Source organism: Haliaeetus albicilla, chromosome 10 (assembly GCF_947461875.1).
Source record: "Haliaeetus albicilla chromosome 10, bHalAlb1.1, whole genome shotgun sequence".
NCBI lineage: Eukaryota > Metazoa > Chordata > Aves > Accipitriformes > Accipitridae > Haliaeetus > Haliaeetus albicilla.
In genome coordinates this window covers 22451774-22473960 of record NC_091492.1, presented here as the reverse complement: position 1 = coordinate 22473960, position 22187 = coordinate 22451774, and the positions used below count along the sequence as shown (strand labels likewise).

Sequence of the window (22187 nt, the reverse complement as noted above, 5' to 3'; positions counted from 1 at the left end):
TACCCCGCTTGAGCAAAATTCTTTCAGATATCAAGCCTCCCCAAATGAAATTTGTTATGTTTACTATTGCAAATAAAACAAAGAAGTAAAAATATTTGCACGAGTCAGTGCATCACTCTAAGGTTCTCACACCATTCCTGCTGCCTTAGCAAAACCTTCACAAGACAATTATTGGCACCGAATCAAAAATCCTTTATATGGTTAAAATAAACCAAATTGTATATTATCCTTCCTTTAGTAAAATACAGAATAACCACAGCCTGTAGCCATTGCTAACTGTAGTTCAGTGCTAAGAGCACGCTCCTTAGCACAGAGGCTTTCTCTCTCTCTGGCTGGACTACACCACAAAGCCATGGTAGCTGTGCAAGCTTTGAAGGGACAGAGAGAAGGTTTCAACCCCTACCATTTGGTATAAAGAGGAGATGTTTTCACCAATCTCTCTGCTAATTCCATATAAAAAGCCCCCAACGTGGGAGCAAATTCATACATCCCATCATGCTGCATGTGACTGTAGCACCAGCATTCTTGGGCAGCTACAGAGCAAGGATGGATGCAGCCTCAAGTGTGCCGCAGATGAACACAGAGGCAATACTTGCTTTTCAGTGCTCCCACCACCCAGGGTGGTATTCTGGGGATAGGTCCTGCACAGGTGGCAGAGCCTCAGAAGTTACCTTGAAACACAGAGGGTGAAACATGGCACAGCTTGGAGCCTGCAAAAGCAGCAGATTCGCCTCTGATCACAGACTCATTAAACCAGCTCACAATCCTAGGGATGGGGCTGCTTATTTGTGCTAATTAACTTCTCAGATTGCAGAGTAGCCTGAGGAAAGGGCCTCAGCAAGGGCTGCAAGAAGCTGGCTGCATGGTCCTGTTTAACGCCGGAGCACAGACGGCCAGCCTCACACATCTAGCCTGCGGGCAGCGTCTGCTGCCACAAGTGTGGAGGAGCCATGGTTTAGAGGCACAGGGAACTCGTATGAACCAGCTCAAGACAGCAAGAGAAGGGGATAGCATCCTGTGCTCCAGAGGCTGATAAACCTGAAGTCTAGGGCCCGCCCTACCTACAAACCACACCCCTTACTTATCTCAAGCAGGCAATGCAACCCCCAGCAGGCATGAGGAAAAAACCTCTGCGACCCAGGATGGGGGGACAGCTTCTGGAGAGGAGGAGAACAAGCTAAACCCAGCAAGAATCCAAGGAGAGGGCACTCCTGCCCTGCAGGCTTCCACTTCAGCCAGCCTATAGCAGCCCCCAAGAGCTGGCAGAGCCCAGCACAGGAGCCTCCTGGAGAAAGCAGCCTCCTTCAGGGACTGCAAATTTCAGGCTTCTCTGTCTCCAACAGTATTGCCACATACCCCTCACGGGAAAGGTCCTGGACACTTGCTCCTTTTCAGCCACCCAGCACAAAGGCAAACAGGAGCGCTTTCCAACCAAGCCAGAGAGTATCTCCCCAAGCAAAATGTGTCTTGGGACTCAAATGCTTCTTTGTCAATAGCACGGGAGGACCTATGAACTCCAGCTCCCTGCCATCACTCCGCAACAAGCTCACCACACCTCCCGAAAGAAAAACATGCTTTTAAAATAACTCCTCTATAAATCAAGGTGCTAAATAAAGCCCAGGTTAAGGTCACGTCCGGCCATACCGGCTTTCACTGCTCCTCAGCTGGGAGCCGGCTGCCGGTGCAGGGGCTGGAGCACACAGCGAGGGAAGAGGAAAGAGGCATGTGGGGACAGGCTGGACTCTGCGGGCAGAGCTGTATGATGGGAACAACCCAGCATGGTTCCACCAGGGAGGGCTGGGGAGAAGGGAAAGCCCAGGAGGGTTTCACACCTGGCAGAGAGCTTGGGTCAGAATGGGGGCAGAAATGAGTGGGGTGCCACCCCGCTGATATAACGGGAGCCACAGATGCTGTGAAATGAATAAAGGGATAAAGACTGCTGCGGCAAAGCTCTGCTGCTCAGTCCTAAGAGCCTCTCTCCCCATCACAAACTGCAGCAAGAACCAGGACTCAGCAAGAGATGAGGTTGCAAGTGCCTGGGCAGAAGCCCCAGGCCAGGACTAACAAGCAGGCAGCAGGAAGAGGAGCCCAGGATCAGTTACAACCCTGCTCAGGGGACATGCATACCTCTCCTGGTGCAAGCAGCTGCTGCAGGATGGGAGAGGAGCCTGTCAAGAGGCATCTGGAGTAACCAGGAGCTTCTTGGGCTTTTCTAGATACACCGATTGAATTTTCAGCCTACATTTGTGGGCACAGAGAGAGCTACATAGCAGCTCCAGCCACTGGGAACTCCTGCCATGCTACATTTCTTTCTGACTCAGGAGTCAGCTTCTTCCTCTTTGGGACCTGCTGCTCACCAATTAAGTCTGAACCCTGCAGAGCCTCCTATGCATTTGGAGAAAAAGAAGTCAGCCTGTGCGGGGAGCAGAGAGAAGATCCCCAGGGCTACACACCTTGCGCAGCATCAGAATACCTGCACTCTCCCAGCAAGTGCCTGGGACAGCAATCCAAGTGGCTCAGGACAACGCAAGTTGGTGCAGGGAAGGGCTGCAATGCTGCTGGACCCACCTGGGCCCACAAAGTCTTGGCAGCATTTTCCCTACAACTCACCCAAGCACCTTGCTAAGAAGTCAGTGTCTTGCTTAAGAATTTTGTCTACAGAACACCAAGTCTTGGTCAAGAAGGACATGAAGAGGCATAGATCTTCATTGCTGACAGCCCAGATACTGTCTGAAGACTCCTGCAAAACATCAGTATGGTGAGACCAGACTAACTGTTTGGCTAATCCATGACTTACGGCAGACAACGCTCCTTTGTAGCGGGCTGGACTGGCCGATGTAATGTGCTGAGGATTCATCTTGTGGCAGGAATTTAACTAAAGGATCTGCAGCTCTGCTCTGAGAAACCTAGACCTCCATCTGAGCAGCCAAAGAATGAAACTACATATCCCAATGTGCCCCAGTTAAATCCAGTGCTTGCTGTGGCTTGGCAGAGCAAGGAGCATAGCTGGGTGGTGGAGCAGAGCTCAGAGAGGCTGCGAGCACAGTAAGCAGTGCCTATGGTACGCCCAGCTCTGACTCACCGAGCGTCTCGGCTCCCACTCAGCAGGGAGGCCTTGCCAAGAGCTCCCACAACTTTGCCCTCCTTCTGCCGGCTGCCCGGAGCCTGGCCACGTCCTGCACGCACTTACTTTCTCCCCTCTTGCCCAGGTACCGACAGACAGTGTGAAGGCAAGACAGAGGAGACCAGAGCCTGCAAAGATGAGGGGAAGAGATGACCCAACCCTCCCACACCCCAGAACTGGAAAGCAGAAATAACAGCAAAACTGGGAAGAGGCAGAGCCCCAAGCATCGCAGCGCAGCGCCTGCCCGTGGCCCCCAGCCAGCTTTGCGACTGGGGGAAAAGGAGCACACAGCAGGCGCTGAGCAGGGCTGGGTTAGCTGGTCCCTCCACCAGCAAAGGCTGCTGTGCTGCGCCGTTTGGCTGGGGCTGCTCAGTTCTCAGCTGACGTGAGAAACCTCATTTCCAGTAAAAACAGACCTCTGGGCTTTCCACAAAGCCTTTCCACTTTCTGACACAAAGCTGAAAGCCAGGCCACTTTGCCTTTAAAAACAAGATGTTTCTCCGTTCAAAAAGGTCTTTGGCTAAAAACAAGGCTTGTTTTTCTGACAAAATTTGAGATTTCCCACTCCATTTCTGCAGGGAGGAGAACCCTCCCAGCCCCATTTCCTGAGCCGCTCTAATCACAGCGGCAATGAGTTCAAGAGAGAAAAATCTTCCCAGAGCAAGTGCCAGCTCCCCCCTCTGCTGTGCACTCCAAGGCTCAGGGGGAGGCTGGGAGGAGGGCACTTGCCTTCAGCACCCAGCCTGCCTTTGGATATTTTCACTAAAATAACGTACTATTAAGTGGTGCAGCTATAGAGGTAAGCATTTCCACTGCTGTAATTACACAACCTTCCTGTGAGATAACCAGGAACGGCTCTACCTGCTTTTTGGGCTATTGTTTTAGGCTTTTCAGGGAGAAAAGCACAGCACCCAGTTCCACTTGGGAGGAAAATGTTTGCAATCTCACCCAGACCAGCTTCGCTCACAGGCTGTACCTCCAAGAGCGAGCTGCCTTCTGCATGCCACCATGGGATCCCTTGTGCGGGGTATGGCTGTAGCCCGGCTTGGCTCCCCTGCTGCTGGGGCAGGCAGGATAGTTCCACAGCCTGTAGATAAACTAGCTCCTACAGCCTTGCAGGGAGTGGTGCTCCGCAGACAGAGCTCAGAGAATCATTTCCAGATGCCTCCCTCTGTTCCCCCAGCCCTTCTCTGGGTTGACACGGCTGCAGCAGCCAAAGCAGCTCCTACTGGGCAGCGCGCGGGATTATCATTCCAGGCACTGCAGGAAAACAAGTGCTTGGAAGCGATTAACTCATGATCTCTCATTTAATTAAACAAAAGGAAAAATGATGTATTTGCTTTTCGGCTCTGAGGTCCCGCTTCTGCGCATGCTGTAGGTCTGGACGTGTTCAGCTGGTGAAAGGCAGGCCCAAAGCTAAGCGATCACCCCGCCAGCGCAGGGCTGGTTTGTTTTCACTCAAGGGGGACATCCCAGATTGCTTTGAAAGCAAAGCGTGACCTCCTGCGAGCCTCGAGCTTTGGAGCTAGTGCACAGCTATATCAATGCTGTCCTCATGCCAGGGCAAAATTCAGGCAGTAGTAGAGGGCAGAGGCAACCTGGTACAGGCAGCCGTGTCCGTGGCTCTGTACCATGCTTCAGGTGGCCAAACATGGACGCTGGCATATGGCAACAGGACCAGCAACAGTCACTTGAGCCTGATCCCCTGCCTGAGACCCCTGCAGCCCAGCAGGATGGTCAACAGGTCTGATACAGCAACGCAAGAAGCAAACCTGCTCTTAGCATACCCTAACCCCAATATTCATCCTTACCAAAGACATATCCTGGTGCAGCCCTTCAGAGAGCAAAGCCCACGCACCTGGAGAAGCAGGGCCTTCCCCAGCCCTCCACTTATACATGCCCCCAAGGGAAGCTAGATGCATGCAGCAGCTTGCACAGCAAGCTTTCTGCTGTTTGACCATCGCCTGACCTGGATGAGGAGCCAGCCTGACCAAACATGGCTCCCCAAAGGAAATGGCATCACGTGCAATCGGGCATAGCAGTCCAGCACCTCTTCCCACCAGAGCTCTCTATTCACGTTACTCCTCTCTACCCTTTCCTTTATGTTTTCATACTCCAGCTGCTCTGGAGCAGGGCCTATGCCTTTCTCCTTTGTCTGTGCAACACCCAACACATCAGAAAAGCTGCTGACAACTGCTGAACAGGTTAGAGAGGCCAAACTGGGGATGAAACACTCACCCACAATCCAGGAAAGTCATTTTGTAGCCAGAGAGGAGCAGAACTGGGAAATGGAGCTAAGCCTTTCCTCACAGGGACATGTCCCACTTGTAACTGAGCTCTCGATAAACTGAGCAGAAAGTAGGTCTTATCCAGAGCAGGGAATGAGACCCTGCTCCCAAAGGCCTGTTACTTTCTATTAGCAATAGATCAGGCAGATGATATCGGTGTTTAGAGGGCATGTGAGAGAAGAGACCAAAGCCCTGTCCTTAAACAGACATCTTCCAGCTGAAACGAGGGCCTGCAAGTGGCTGGGAAGAGCTGTGTATAAAACACCATCCTACAGCTGGAGACCAGCTTATTTTGGTTTAGTTTAATCAAAGGATTAAGTCCTTAATCTGAAATAACTGTCTAAGCACAGATTTTTTTAAAATATCATTGGCATAGATCTAACCATGCAATTAATTAACAAAGCTGTACTCAGTGTGATGCAAAGCTCTGGGTACTTTTAAAACACCCTTCCCAGCAACAGACCCATGCTGGAAGAGTGTAAGCATGTGGCAGCTGTGGTTTCATTGCCCAGTGTTAGCTACATATGCCTCCCTGAGACTCCCCATGGCAGAGCTGCGCCCCTCTTCTCTCCCACCACCAGACTGCACGGGCTGTCCTGGCTTGGGCACCAACAGTCTGGCCATGGCACCATATGCCATGGTCCAGCCAGGGATCTCCATGTTCAAAGTGTCACACTCCTACAACAGGCCCAGACAAGGCTTGCTAAATGCTCTGAGATATCACAGACAGAGTCAAGAATGTCCCAAGCCACTTCTACACAAGACAAGTCCTGGGACATTACAGCAGACTCCCTTTCTTTACAGGGCTCTTCTAGGAAATGCACTAAAAATCTTTCTCTCTGCTACCCAAGAGAATTGCTTGATCTCATTCATTTTCTTATTAGTTACAGTATTTGCTCCACTCTCAACTTCAGGCATTGGCATCCATCTGGCAAACTAACCCGAGCAGTAGCATCTTGTACCCTTTACCATTTGTGCCTAACACCTACCAAATAACAGGACACTCTAGGGAAATGAAAGACTTGTTTGTACCAGCCTGCTATAAAATACCCTCAGTAAGTTCTTAGCCAAACAGGTCGGCTCATTTTAACACCTTTTAGTCAGAGGCATTAAGCCATAGCCAACACCTTGTGTTCAGACACCCATCTGGGGGCATCTTACAACAGATGGGCAGCCTCCTGTGCTCAAAGAGAAAATGATAATCCTTCAGCAGGACAGCTGATGAGTGCCAGAAACGATATTCACAGGATCAGCATTTAGATTATTACTTATGTGCCAGCATTGCACGCGTTCTGCATGTTCAGCTCATGTTCAGATCTCACCCCTTCCTCTGCAAGGTGCATGAGCTGCTGGACAGACTCCCACGGGGACTGGTGGGTTCTCCATGTCTTGCAGCCTCCATAATTGAGGGTGGATGCCACTAAGAAAAGGTCATGTTTTCGTTAGAGCTCCCAGCCTCAGTGTGGGAGCTAGGTAACACTCCATGGTCCCAGCATCCCGTAACAGATGAGCCATAGTTCCTGCTGGCCTTAAACATGCTGTATTACCATGTGCTCATGAAATACAAGTCCTGCTATGTCAGGGGACAGAAACCGCTCTGAAGCCAAGCTGCAATTCCAGGAGGGGCTGGCTGATCGCATGAGAAAACAATAAGTGTGCAAGGACCTTCCTTGAAGGACCACATCCCCACACACCTTTGATATGAGAAAGCAGCTGCCAACAGCAATCAGATGCCACCTCTGAGGAAGAGGCTGTGAGGAAGGATCAGCCAGAAGGACAGAGCAGGCAGCCCAGAGATGGCCATGGTTATGCCAGCTCAGCCCTGGGTCACTGCAAGAAGCATCGGTCTATGCCACGCAGGGAAAAGTACTCCTGGGCAGAGGGACCCAGATTTGCTCCAAGACTCTCTGACCTCACTGGGGAACAGAAACACATGTGCTCAAGCTCTCCTGCCCCTGAGCAGCCAAGCCTGGGACTTAGAGTCAAATGAAAACATTTCCCCTATACTCAGATACAGCGCTAAATGCATGCCTCCAGGAAAGCTAAGTAACTCAGTCATAAATTCAGTGCATTGCTTTTACTAAACTCCTGAGTTAGAAAGGAGTAAACACAGGCTTTTAAAGTTACTCTCTTTATAGCTTTTTTAAAAAACAGAAAACAGTCTCACGTGTCCCATTATTTCCATACATATCAAAGGAGGGTGGAGATTTAACTAGAGATTTCTAAAAGACATCTTTGTGCGTAGAAGGGATGTATGCCAAAACGTGGGTGGTTATAAGCCCAAACACAAAGGAAAATACATCCACAGGCATTTTTCCCCTTGATCCATTAACGGGTCTGCATACCAGCCTCCCGAGCATATGAGAAGGACCTTGTTCAAAAGGTAAATGTATTCAGAAAGATGACAACAGACAGCAAATAATCCACATCCTTTAACCATGTTGGAGGCTCAGCAGCACTACGTTTTTGTTGGGAGCCACTGAAATTTGACAGGCAGCCTGAGGGAAAGTATCCTCCTGAAGGAACCTGCTCAGGAAACCTCACAGCTCTGTCTCCTGCAAACACTGCCACACCTAACGCAGGCTGCAAAGCTCAAGGTGGACACCTAGCTCAGATCAGCAGAACTCCTGCAGCTTTTCTTTGCACCACACAAACCACCAGCCAGCCACAGCATCGTGTCCCATTGGGGGTAACCATAAGGTCCCATGGAGGCTCCCCTCTACCGCATCCACCAATGTCGAGGAGGAGCACATGGAAGTCTTCATCTGGTACCCATTTCTCTTCAGCTGAGCCATTTGATTCCATTCAAATCAATAGCTGGTTGCACCAGCTGGAGCAAGGGTTCATCCTGGGCATCCCAGCCTGATGGCAGGATGGTAAATCTGAGCAGAAGGAAAGACTTTCAGATTAATTCTGTGCTGCTTTGATCTTGGAAGTTTCAGCTTGGTGTCCAGTGATGCAAAAAATGGGATACGTATGAAACCAGCCAGGAGCACTTACCACAAGAAAGGCCCCATTTTTTTGTTCTTTTTTTAATGAAAGGCTAGGCCAGCCAACAGAGATGAGGCACTCCGTGCGGCAGAGAGGTATTAGCACAGTCAAGCCTGCAGAATCAACAAGGGCACGTCCATTCACTTCTCCGATTTGCAACCCAGGTATCATGAGTGGTGTAGAAAGCACAGAGCATCCCACCACCAGAAGTGGGCAGCTTACCCTAGCAGGCTATCCTTGCTTTTTATTGCTCTTCAGTCAGCAACACATCCCATCCTGCTGTCTCTACTCACTTCTTCAGACCTTGGCTATGTTGAGCTCCGCAGGACAGGAACAGGGGGTTCCCTCATGGGTAGAGAGCCAGGAATAGGAACAAAAGGTGCTCTGATATTGAGTGCCCATAGGTAGGTTGAGTTTATAGCTTCTGCAGAAGATACTTTGACTGTTTTAACAGGGATTTTTCAGCACTTCGGTATTAAAGGGGTCTGTAGCCCCTGTGTCTGTGACTTCCACCCACACTCAGCACAAATACTCAGGTTTAGGCCGTGCCCACAGCCTGTAGGATGGTTTAGTTTTGCTCAGATCTGTTTTAGACAGGGTTATGTTTGAGGTGAAGCTACAAGATTAGGCTCCGGGAGCTGAGGAGCTGTGACTGTGCTATAGTATTTAGAAGCAGACATGCTGGCTGGCTATCTTTTCTGAAGCGGCCAGCAGCAAGATGCTCACAAGGCTCTCAAGTTATGATCTCTTTTGCTAGCCAGGTATGCCCTCAGGGCTGACTGCACATGCAGGTAGATGGCCAGCAGCATGACAAGAGGTGGTTATGCTACAGGATGCTGATTTTCAGAAAATAAGCACCATCACTCAGCATACAGTCCTCCTTGGACACCTGCAGCCTCTCACCATAAACACTTGCTGGTTTGCATTCCTACCTGGTACTAGAATGCATTTGGTGATTGCTCAGCAGAGATACATGGATGCAGCTGGCCTGTCACCTGCATATAGCCATTATTTTTATTGTGAAAATGAAGAGCATGATCACCTGCCCAGTGTTTTTGGAAAGAAGCTGGGCAAAATGCACAAGTTGTCATCCTTGTTACCCCAGAGAAGATGCTTTCAGACCACTTCCATGTGCTCAGGATTACATCTCTGGGCTTTGTCTGTGTTCCAGCATCTTGCTCGTGGCTTTGGCACAGAAATAAAGAAAGAAGATTCCCAATGCTTAAAGCTCTTTGTGATTCCCAGACTCATTTCCTTACCACCCCTGGAGAAGACATAACCAAAGGATGAAGGAAAGACTGTATTTTCTGCTGAAACCCATCCTCTCTCCTGCCAGCACAGAGGTGCCACTTGAACTTCTCTGCAGGAAGACACCAGCATTTGCACATCTTGTGATACACACAGTTTCTGCTTTACATGTCTGTGTGATGACTGGAGACTTGGAGCATGCCACCACATGGGAGGAGTAGCCCAGGCAAGTCCAAGGCGCACAGCTGCAGGAGCATTGCTGAATTCACATGCTGAGTCCACAGTGCCCCAGCTACCATTGAAGAGCAGCAGCATTCACCCTAGCAAGGGTGGAAAAGCAGCCCTGGGCTCCCTGGCCAGCTGCTGCAGCTTGAGCAATTTCCTGGAGAGGAAGCTGTCCCTCACAACGTGGGAACAGAGGCTGGGAACTAGACCTCTGCACCATGGAGAAGCAGGGCTACTGCTTGCTTTGCCTCCAACCAACCCACCCAAGAGCACAGGGTTGTGCACCTGCTTGGGTGGAAACTATTCCTCAAGCGTGGTGCTGTATTGGGTTTGTGTGGTGGGGTACCCAATACAGGCGCACTGTGGTCCAGCCATACGCCCTGACCGTCTCCTGTACCCCATCCAGCAGCAGGCACCAGGCATGGTGAAACCCACTCCTTCTCCCATGAAGGAGAAATCCCTACCAGGGAGTGAGGGCAGATCCTCAGCCGTGAAAGCCACAGTGGGACAAGCAGAGTAGACAGAGCCCTGTCAGGCTCCTGCCTTGCTCACACCATGGGGCTTTCACAGCTGCAAGTCAGTTCTAGTGGAAGTGGGCTACTTCGGCCTAAGGCACCTTACACATTTGGTGTTTTAGGCATCCTCCACCACATCATCCCTAACACTGAAACATGACAGACACCCCTTGAAGAGGAATCACCTGCCTCACACAGAACAGGGCAGCCAGCAGCTGCACAGTGCCAGAGCTCCATCAGGAGCCAAGCCTTAGAGTCCTGTGGACTGCCAGCAGCCATGGGGAAGCCTCGTGCAGGCCAACAGACTCTGTTGACTCTTGTCATTCAACAAGAATGACCCACATTCACTTAGATCCAAATCTGTTGCCTGCAGGGTTTGGTTGATTCACCAGGACACCAAAACTCAAGTCAAACAGAACAGCTTGGAGCTACAGTCACAACTTGGCCGCTCACAGATCACACCTCCCGAACTCTCTACTATGGCATTAGGAACGGACACCCGCAACGGATCGCAGGTGTCCACAGTGTGGCCAGTGCCCAGTGCTGGGTCTGTGGCAACTTGGCCTCTGGTTCCTGCTCCTTGCAGCCACCAAGCCTGAACTCAGCACTGAGAGGCACATGATCCCTCCTCAGCAGTGATGCATGGTCCCTGCCCCCCCACAACCCACTGTGGCACCTTGACTGGCCACAGCACTGCTCTGCACAAAGGCCCCTGCTTCAGACAGCTTTTGCATCACACATTAGAACAAGGTGAAGGACCTGAACTGCGATGAAGCACCTGGGAATCAGAAAGTCACCTCTGGTTTGCAGCAGAGTAGCAGCAGCCGGTCTCTGCCTCAGGCCTCCCAGAGCAGAGATCACAAGTGCTGCTCCAGCCCCTATGGCAAAATGCAGTAGGGCTGCAAGGGATGGCACCCACCCTGCACAGCCCCAAACAGTGCTCTCGTTTGATTTCAACTTCATACAATAACCAGCATAGACCAGAAATTGCCAGGAACATACTAGGCATAGGGTGAGGGGAAAGAGGTCTCCTGACTGGGGTAGAGAAGTGGAAGAAGTGAGATGCCTGCAGGCCTCCACAGCAGGATAGGAGAGGAGAGCACACCACGGCTCTGACATGGCCACGTGAGGGTACAGGGAGCCATGGGGTCCTTGGCAGAGGAGCTGGAGGGTGGCAAAGGGAAGAGACGTGGGTCCATGAGCTTAGCTCAGGTTGCAGAAGCCAAAAGTTGGGCAAGTCATCCTTCAATGAAAGCCAAGCTTCTCCAAGCCCAGAAGCTGAATTTTTAAGAAAACACAAGTCACTGCTAGGCACAGCAGCAATGCAAGCTGCTTGTCCCCCCCTCAGACTTTGTTCCCTCTGCTGGAGAAGCAGCTCCAAGAGATTTAGGGCTGCTGGGCACATGGATCCCAGCCTGAGCCCAGGAACAAACCATCAGAAGCCAGACTGGTGCTCACTGGGTGCCACAGGGCTAACAATCCCTCCAACCTCTGCCACCCCGGGGCTGGGCACCTCTGTTTGCAGGGTGGCACCACACCCAGGGAGATGGGATGCTCTGCTCCCATCTATCCCCTCCCCAAACAAGGATCCACACATGCAGAACTTGACACTGAAAGGGAAGGATCCCTGTCCAGCTTCAGGGGTTTCTCTGAACCCCTGGATGCCCACCCTGGGCAGAAGAAAAGAAGCCAATGCTCTCCCCTTCCCCAGGCTCTGCAAGGGGGCAGTGCCCACAGCCCCGGAGCAGGACTGGCAAAGAGCAAGGGCAGGAGGAGAGCCCAGCATCCAGGCAGCCCAAAAGACAGGGCCCTGCCTGACCTGCCCCATCCCAGCTCCTCACTCCAGGACTGTACCCCAATAGGCACCTCGCGGGGGGTCAGTGCCAACGGGAGACCCATGTCCCTGCAGCCACCATCCAGGGCTGGCACCCCAGAGTACAGCGTGCCATCCGAGTAATAGGAAGTGCCAGAAGAGCTGTTTCCCACTCCTGGCATTAGCACCGTGCACTGGCTCCAGGCAGGCTGCCCCAATAGCAGCTCTATCCCGCGCAGCCCTGCTCGTGCCCAGGGCAAGAGCCCTTCGCAGAGATTTCCTTACCATGTTGCCGGCCTCCTTTATTCCCCCTCACTTCCAAAGGGAGTGTTTTTTCTCTTTTTCCTCCATGTGTGCGACGGGGCGTCTCCTTTCCCCTCCGACGTGAACCACCAAAGCACTTTGAGTTCTGGACTGTAATCCAAGCCCTCACCGCCCCCAGCACAGCTCCAACTAATCTAACTCATGACACTACCAGGGCTAAGCAGGGGACCTTGAAGGTTTCTCTGACAGCCAACTCCAGCGCTAGACGGCAGAGGGGCATAGCGAGTGCAGGGTGCTGCATTCCCCAGCCCTGCAGGGACCTACGGACACAGGCAGAGCCAGCAACGCTCACAGGCTGCTTGTTACGGCATCGCTACTATCTGCGTCCTTCAGAGCACGCCTGGCCCCCGCACAGACCTGCTTAATGCAGATGCTTCGTGGCAGGGAGCTGCCTTCGCGCGGGAAGATCTGAATAGCTGCTAGAGGAGAACAAGCTCACAGCAGGCATCCTGAGAAGGTCTCCAGCTTCCCAAAGAGGTTTCCAGCAAAATCCTCCCCCCACCTCCTCTCGGCTTGCTTCTCTCTAAGTCCGGAGAAGTTCCTCCACTCCACAAGATCCTGAGGCAGCGCTGCAGGTTAAGCAAAACGCCGAGAAATACAAAAAGAGTGCTCCAAAATACTGTTTTTCTAACTTCTAGAAGGAAAGCAGAGAGGCAGTGACCGCTTCAGGCAACAGCAACAAACTGCATTGGTATCAGGCGAGAGAGATGTGGAGACCTCACCCCCTCCCAAAGGAGGAAGTAATTTAACATGGCAAGTTTCTCCACCCCTCCATTAATTGTTTAAGATGGCCAGGGGCCAAAATACTGCCCGAGCAGTGGGAGCAGTGGGGAAGGTCACCGAACAGGCAGGCAGCAGCCTACAGAAGTGACAACGGGAAAGGGCAGAGCCACAGAGGCGGAGAGGGAGGGGAGAGGCAGGTGCCGCAGGGCATCCCAGGATCTGCTGACACACAAAGGCTTTGTGTAACGGGAAATGGGGCGGGAAGTGACACACAGGCAAAGCCTCAGAGCCCTGGACATGAGGTGCAGGGCCTGGCAGCAGGGCTTGGGACCAGGAGCTGCCTCTCTAGCCTTGGCCGAGCAGCGTGTGGTCTTGGCAGCCTCGGTGGGGACTGACCCTCCACCAAGAAAGGCCACGGTGCTGGTACCTGGCTGCCCCTGCTTCTGGGAGAGGTCACACAAACCAATTCATCCCAAGAGGAAGGATGACTCAGGCAGGACATGTGGACCTACAGCAGGAGGGAAGACATCCCCTGCATAGACAAGCTCAGTAGAGAAGCACAGGGTACTTGCCTGCTGAAGCTGGAGCAATGGCTACCAAACATTTCCACCACCTTGGCTCAAGGGGCAGGCCCCCACAGCTTTCCCAAGCCCTGCTCCACAGGGCCAGCAGCAGAGCCCACACAGGCTGGTTCAGCTCAAGAACACCTTCAGATACTCCCCTCCCAGGGAGGACTACCAACAGTTGGCCCTAAACCCCACCACACATGATGGCCTCATGCCATGTTTTCAGACATAACCAGCAAACATGGGTTCAAGCAGTCCCAAAGCCAACCATTCAATACACCAGCTGCTCGATGTGCTGTTGCATTTTGTATGGGCAGCAAGGATAGATGACAGTCCCTGCAGGGTTGCAGTTTGCTTTCCTTAAGCAGAAAGAGATGTCCTCCTAAAAGGGGATGCAACACTGACAGTGGACCAGAGCTGAGCAGCTGCCTCACTGTTCAGTGCTTGTCTTTCAAACATCCCTTGCTTGCAGAGGCTCCCCCACAGCCTCTAACAGCTAGTCACCTTCTCCCTAAAGCACAGTGCTGTCTGCAGTGCACCATAGCAGTGAGGACCTCCAGCCCATGTCAGGTGAGATCAGCGGATAATCCCAAGCTGGGTGAAGGAGAGCATCCCTGCCAATGCAAAGGGTATTAACCCAGCACAGGCACTACCTAGTTGTTGTCATCCACAGTAACTAAAGGAATTTGTGATCTTGTCTGTGGATGCAGAAGAGCCTTCCTTTCCCCCTCATATTCACAGCAGGAGGATGAGGAACCTGGCATACTTCCCCAGCAGAGCCTCCAACCAGACTTCACCATCTACACAAGGCTAAGTTTTCAAAGTATCTTTGCTCTTTACCTGTTCCCCAAACACATCTCCCAGCCCACAAACATGGCCACACCTTTGCAACATCCTCCTATGGATGCTGGGAGCCTCTCTATGGACTGCCCCACCTCCAAGAAAGGGAGCACAGAGAGCAATGTCCCTCCAGTGCACACACAGCACGGAGCTGGCCGTGACAAACCTCGTGCTATCAGAGGTGCTGAGCTATTTCTGTTGGAGGCAGGGCCCCCAGCACAGAGTGAAAGGAGGTAGAAAAGATCCACCATGCCTCTCATGCCCAGATGTTTTATGGAAATCTCCTTGCTGTTTCTCCAATTGCAACAATACATGGAGGTGTCCTTTCAGGAGGCCATGGCTGCCCAGGGCTAACCCAACTCCTTGCACATGACTATGCTTATCCAGCAAAAAAGTCTCTGCAAATACCTTGGGGTCTGCAGGGGGACCAGCCTCTGAGCAGAGATCGGAAGCCTCCAAGCAGTCTAGCTGCCAGCAGCCTAGGTACCAAGACTAGGCTCTTCAGGGCTACTCCAGCAGTGGGCCAAAGCCCCCAACAGTTGTATAAAGCCTGTTGGAAAGCCTGCTGCAGGGCTGAAAGGGACCCCACAGGCTCCTGCAGAAGGGGTCCTGCACAAGCCAGGAGCTACCTCACATTTTGAAACAGAAACGTGTACTCCCCAGGCATGAAAGGCAATGCAGGCCCAGGTAGGGCTGGGGCAACCCGAGAGCCCATGGGGATGGAGCAGAGAACCTGCTCCCGCACTGTTACTGAACCAGTCAGGTCTCCTTCAGCCAGACCTCTGGCAGAAGCTCCAGGGTGAGAGCAGCTTTCATCTTTCCTCACCCCTTCAGGTGGCTTGCACAGGCCTGGGAGCACAAGGTTGCCTTCTCCTTTAGCTCTGACTTCACAGCAGGATAAGACACTGTCAAGCCACCTAATTCCAGCTCTCTGAGGGCCAGAAAGAGAAAAGTGGCACTTTCAGGGGCTGCTGTAGGAGTTTGCAGCATCCCCATGAACACAGGTGAGGAGGGCACCACGTAAGCACACACAGCCCAGATCTGGTTCCTATCCCATTTTCCATCCCCGTGACCAGGGACAGAGCCAGGTGCTCCCCAGACCATACAGCCAACACTCATATACTCAAACTATATAACCACTAGCATGTACTTTTTGCAGCGCAGCAGCCAGCTCGGTTCTGGACATGACAACCAAAAGCTCTCCACAAGTTCCCAAACCAACACAATACAGAAAAGTCGATGGCTGTAGGTATTTATTTACTGATGCAGAGGGGGAACGGGTTGTCTAACACAAGAGCAGCTTAGAGCCCAACCTCATGCCTCCCTCCTTTTCTACACTGCACTCAAAGCTCAGGAGCACCTTCCTCCACTGAGGATTTCCAGGCTGAAGAGCCCAAGTTCAGCTCAACCCCATCCCAGTCAGAGGCAGTGATGTGATTTCCTGTGCCATGGCACTGCACTAAGGAGAACATCGCACTGCTGTTTACCCATGGCTGGATCCTAATATAGCTCGCCTTTTTTTTTTTTTAAATTGCAAAGTGGTCTTTCCCTCCTCTCCTGCATTGTAGATCCATTTCCTGCACAAGCACATGGGAGACAGCTGTAGCCAGCACTTCAGTGGGTGTTAAAAAGCCCCTCTTGACTGAGGCTGACAACAATGCCATGCTTGTTCCCCAACACAGTCTCTCACTGTCTCCTCACAGGAGCAGCTCCTCGCTCTTGCATGAGGCCTGCGCTCTCCTCTGGGTTGGTTTAATTGCTGAAGCCACTGCCAAAGGTTGCTGTCACCCAGCTCTGCCAGCAGATATCCGCATGCTCCAGCTTCCCATCCAGCAGACCCAGGTCCTTTGCACAGACCAATGGGCAATTTTGCCCCAGGGGAACCACTTTGGTACCCGGCTGCAGCAGCAGCTGAGTACTGCTAAGGACAATCTCTCCCAGAGGTGAAATATGGCAAAAGGCAGCAAATGCTGACATTGGGAAGGATGGGGAACCAAACTTTGAAGGCTGTGGGACCTCCTCAGAGTTGAAAGAGGAGAGGATAGGAGGGGGGACAGTACACCAACTCTTCTGAAACTTCAGGGGTCATAACTTCAGACCCACATTTCTTCCCGCCTTCCCCTCTGCCCCCTTCGCCTTTGTTTGAACTGGTTTCTGGAGCTGCAGTATTTCTCAAGTGCTTGCTGAAGCAGCACCACAACCTAGAGCCCCATAAGAGCTGGGAGAGAGCACAGGCAGAGGTAGGAGGCAGGCAAAGGACCTCTGCCTTCGAGTCAAAGCTAGCAGAGTTCTGCTTATTTTCAGTTGTGCAAATTGGGGAAAGCTCAATGCTTTTATGAATAGGAATCAGCTGTGCTGGAAGAAACACAGGACAGATGTTTTAGATGCCAGATAAGGACATCTTCTGACCTAGGGGAAGTTGTGCAATATGCAAGTTAGGTTGCACTGCAGCAGCCAACACCTCTTAGGAAAACACCCCCATGCACTCCATGTTAGCTTAGCATGATCACTGGTGTAGTCCTCAGCACAGCATAGGGAACCTCCTATGTCCATAGGGACTTCCAAGGGAAAGGAGAGCCCAGGAGCAGGCTGTGGCAGAGTAGTACTCCAGGACCTGCTAACCCACTGATCAGTGGATGCCTCTGAATCTACTTCCAGGCATCTCCTCATGACTGGACTGGGGCTCTGCTGCCAGCTCCCATGTCCCCATATGGCTATGCAGATGTCCCATGGATTAAGCTGTGCCCTGAAAGTAGAAGCTGAAGACAGGTACATTACAATCCCACCAAGCTACCCACTGTGAACCCCATTCCCCTTCCACTTGGCAGCCTATAAAAGCATGGGAATCCACCAAGAAGCCACGTTAGACCCCACTCAGCACAAACAGGTGCCTTATGACCAGTGATAGGTGTTTGCTTGAAACAGGTTTTGTCAAAGAAAAGCAACAAGCACTGCAGCAAGTAGAGCTGCAAGCAGCCCTTTGTACCAATATCAATGTTTCAGGAAAGAGCTAGTTCTCTCCCATTAGGGAGACAAGAGCAGGTTGTATGCAGTTTAATAATATTTAAACCTTTATTTCAGATCACAAGTAAAGCAAGCCTTGGCTTCACAAAAGCACATCTTGGTTTACCTAATTAATTTGATAATCCCCTATTTGCAATCCTCAGGAGACATTCAGCTTCTAAAGCAAGTAATTACCACTAAGTGGCAACCTCTTTGTGAGGCCCAGTCTGATTAGGGAAAAAATTTCTTAAGCCAGAAATACAATCATGGTGTGATTTCCCAGAAGGACTGGAGGAGAGACTACATAACAACAGCTGGTCACGCTCACCATTTGAAGGAACAGGAGCAACTCAGTTACTAGGTCTCCAGCTACACTTCAAGATGTTGTTCAGTGCCATGTGCAAACCTGGCGTGCCATTAACCATTAGGAGGCTTTACAGGAGATGTTTTTATAGGTACAGAAGTCAGGAAGATCCCACTTAAAGATCTCAAATACCCATGTGTGCCACGGGGTAGGGGGGAAATAAAAGAATCGCACATCAGGCCTGCTGCAGCACATGTGGAAGCTCATAGTACACAGTCCCACAGGGAAGCAATCCAAGCAGGCAAATGCCAGCCTTATAGCTTCTCTGCACAGATAGGAAGGCACACCTTGATGACACACGGTGTCTTCCCCAGACAAGCCAGTTGGGACTCAATGCACGCAGAGCACTTGCTAGTCTAATGCCTGCTCCAGGCATCCCCAAGTGCCCAGGGTCTCGGCTTAGCAACAGCCCAGCACTAGCATCGATAGCTGCCAGAGCCCAGAGGACAAAGTGCTGCTTCTGATTATGCCCAAGACGCTTGTCTCAGGCTGAGCAGCTTTGGGCTTCTTTAACTTTGGGCAGTTCTTGTGGGGGGACATGGGTGGCCCCCAGGCCTTGCAAAGTGGCCATGCTGCACACCGCTCTTAGGTTAATGCCCATACAACAGCATCCTCCAGAGACTTCTCCTTATGTGAAAGTCATGAACGCAGCCAGCATGGGTAGGAGCAGGGCTTGGATGGAAACCAGGCCTCCTGCCCTGATTGAGCATCTTCCCAACAGGCATGTTTTCTTTACAGTGCGCACACACTGAGATGTTTCCCCACTGGGGTGGGCTTCCCTGTTTGGGTGCTGGGTGTCAGCATCCTGGTGCTCTGAGCCCTAGGAAGGGGCACTGGTTGGCAGGACCACCCTGGAGGGAAGACCCCAAACCCCCCGAGAGCCTGGAACAGAGACCTGTAAGACACAGAGCGAGGCAGGGGCACACCTCTGTGGATGAGGACCAGGTTGAGAGCTTAAATCCTTTAAGAGGAGCTGCTTGTTTGTCTCCCTAGAGTTTTGGGACTGCCTGCCTTTCCTGAGGACAAAGTGCTCTTGGCTTAAAATCCAGCTGTGGTTTCAGGACTGCTGTTTCAAAACTCACCACCATCTCTGAATAGAAGAACAGATTGGCTTTCTCTGAAGAGCAGCCTAAAACTAACCCATCTCTCTCCAGATCCCATGTATTTAATGGCATAAGACAGTCATCTGTTTACCTTCCCTGCTGGTAGTGATGTTGCCTGCTATTTAGTCCCCGCAGCACATGTTTTACTGTGCTCTCCAAGACAGCACGCTCACCTCCTAGCTAGACATGCCAGCAGGCACCTACACCCTTCCTGCCCCAGTCCAGCAGCCAACTCCCAAGCCCCTCTCCCACAGACACAGGAGACATGGCGCACAGGGCGTCACAGCTACCACAAATGCCATCCTCAGTCGCAGCTGCCAGGACCAGCTCCTCTTTCTAAGTCTGCTTGACAAAGCACGGGTTGCAAGGACAGACGGACACCCCCACCTCCATGCCTCTGCACCACCAGGAGCGCCCCACTTGTGTTCCTGCTCTGCACCCAACTCACACCTGAGCAACCAGCACCCACAAAATACCTGCCCAGCCTACAACAAGAGAAGCAGATACAGCCCTCTACTAGACTCCCCAAGCAGGTAGTAAGCACCAACCATTACCAGACAAGGGCTAGGACACATTTCAGAGCTGGAGACCCATCCCTTCTCTTCCCAAAAGCAACATAAATCCAACTATGCCCTGCCAGGAGGGATGGCTGACAGCTCCAACCACCCAGCTCCAGGGGAGTGGGGACCCCCCCAACCACTGGCTGCAGTCTCTGCCCCACAGTTTGCAAAGCCAAGGCCAGCACCCAGGTCCTACCTGGGGTGGCAGCCAGGGACCACAGCACCTCCTTCACTTTGCTTCAGGAGCTCTGACCCCCAGGACTGCTATTCCCACTGGGCACATGCTCAGCCAAGCCCCCATCCATCCCCCCCAGCCCCTCACAAACCCTACACTTACAGCCAGCACTTGCAGAGCCTGTGCCCAGCAGATCCCAGCAGATCCTGCAAACCCTTCTCCCATGGCAGAGTCTCTCCAGAGAGAAGGAAAGCTCTCACCTGCCTGCACTTTACTCCTCCAGATCAGGCAGGTAGAGAAGCAGCTGGGTTAGCTCAGCACTCACTGGGGCAGAGCAGTAGCCCCAAGGTACAGCTCCAGCTGTGGGCATGCAATCAGTGCTTTATACAGGCGCATGGGCGTTCCCTAGGACCAGCTCTCATGTTGCCTGTAGCAGCTGGGCTGTGCTGCCTACTGAACTTAGGCAGTCCCACTGTGGGTCCTCCAGGTGCTGAATGGCAACCTGCTCAGAGCTGAGCAATAGTCTCCCCTGGTGCAGGCATGGGCTTTGCTCACCTCCAGCCTTGCCCAGGTGGTAGTGAAGGGGAAAGATCTGGTCCCTCCATCTCAGCCTTGAACAGAGCAGCTCTGCAAGGCTCCAGGCTAAGGTTCGACTCACTCTGCAGTAGGCAAAGAGCAGTTTGGGGTCAGGGTCTTCTCCCCAGGGGAGACAGGAGCCAACTCTGCTGACTGCAGATCCAGAGCACAGGAGGTGATGGGAAGGCTCCTCAGATGCCACTGGGAAGGGCTGGTTTGACGGGAATAGCAGCAGTCTGCCATGGGACATCTGTAGCTGGCAATTAGAGGAGTGAACCTCAGGGAATGCCTACAGCAAGGATGCCAGGCAGAAACACAGAGCGGGTGGGACGTGGGGCACAGCAGGTTCCTGGAGGAGATGGTAGGATGTGGATCATGGGTCCTACCCCAGGGACCCTTCATTCCCAGTGCAGGTTGGAGGGAGAAGACCCTGCACCAGGCAGGAATACACTACAGGCATGCTGTGAGCGTGGTGCCAGCTGGGGTGGGCACCTCCTCTCCATGGCACCAGTGGCTGGAGAGCACCAGCAGGAAATAGCATGATTTAATCCCCTCAGCAGCAATAACAATGTGTCTCCTAAAGGAGATGAGTAGCTTCCTCTTCAGACAGGCAAGGGCAGAGGGCTGGTGCCTCCTGTCATCAGTCTCTCCTACTTTCCTGTCGCTTGCCCTTCTTCCATCACTGCTGCCATTTTGTTCCTCCTTGCAGAGGGATCTCTGCTCCCAGATCAAGGCAGGGTAAGGCCAGCTATGGAGCAACCTGGGGAAGGAACCAGGAGGCTTAGACCCCTCTAGCATTCATATAGGACCCATATTGGCCAAGTTGTTTGGCTAGGGCCACGTGCCTCCACAGGAGCTCAGCACTAAGTGGGACAAGTGGGTCAAAAGCTGTGGGGTTGATATCCCGGCCATCCCTGAAATATCCTCTCCAGGTACCCTACTCCAGCTATTCCTGGAAGCATGGGGAGTTCAGCAGCCCAGCTGGAGCCAGCAGTCGTCAGCCCTCTGAGTCCAGGCAGCAACTTCCTCACCACTACTGAGTCCATACAGGTCCAAGGGCGCATTCTTTGCTGCTTTTTTCTTTGTTTTTTTCCCACTTTAAAAAAAGGCTTTGGTTTTGGGTCACACTTTGCCCCTGACAAGGCAGCCACTGCCTGCATTTGCCACTGGGTGAGACGAAGGCAGCCGAGGAAGAGCGTGAACTGGAGCCTCACCGAGAGCACTGGCCACCCACAATTTGCGCAGCGGCGTCTTCCGACTGGCAGCTGCCTGCACCTCACAGCGGACCATCAGGAGGGCGGTGGGAAGCTGAGGGGAGCAGCTCGCCCCGCACACGGTTACCGAAAGAGTCCTGAAACTACCACATATAATTTTTTTTCCCCCTAAAGACTACCCCCTCGTGGAACAGCGGGGCCCTTGGCACTCGTCGCTCAGCTCAGCCGCACAGGCTCCCCCGCAGGGGCCGGCAGCCGCGCGGGAGGCCCCTCTGAGGGACCGCGGCCGCCATCTTGGCGGCGGGAGGGGCGGACCGAGCCCTCGGCGCGGGGCGACACCTGCCGGCCGCGCTGGGCAGCGCTGCTGCCGCCTCCCAGCGCCCCCCCGCCCCGCCCGACTCCCTCAGGCGCCCGGCGGGGCCCGGCCCGGCCGCGGGCAACGAGCTCCCTGCGGCGGGGGGGGCCTTATCTACCAGCCCCACGGGGGCACAGCCAGCGCCGGCCCCTTTTCCGCCCCGTATACCCTCGGTGCGTT

At 52.8% G+C, this 22187-nt stretch overlaps 1 protein-coding gene across 5 annotated transcripts in view; it reads right to left on the bottom strand.

Moving 5' to 3' along the window:
* Positions 1-12872, bottom strand: part of PLEKHG4 (pleckstrin homology and RhoGEF domain containing G4) — a 90452-nt gene extending 77580 nt beyond the window's left edge. For 3 of the 5 annotated variants that reach the window (XR_011326557.1, XM_069793872.1, XM_069793876.1), the window contains exon 1: positions 12490-12872. Coding sequence is in view for 4 of the 5 variants with exons in the window: in XM_069793872.1 (XP_069649973.1) it covers positions 12490-12492 (3 nt within the window). In the remaining variant the exon portion in view is untranslated. The remainder of the gene's footprint in view (positions 1-12489) is intronic. The other 2 variants (XM_069793875.1, XM_069793873.1) reach the window with 1 other exon arrangement.
* Positions 12873-22187: the final 9315 nt, after the last annotated feature.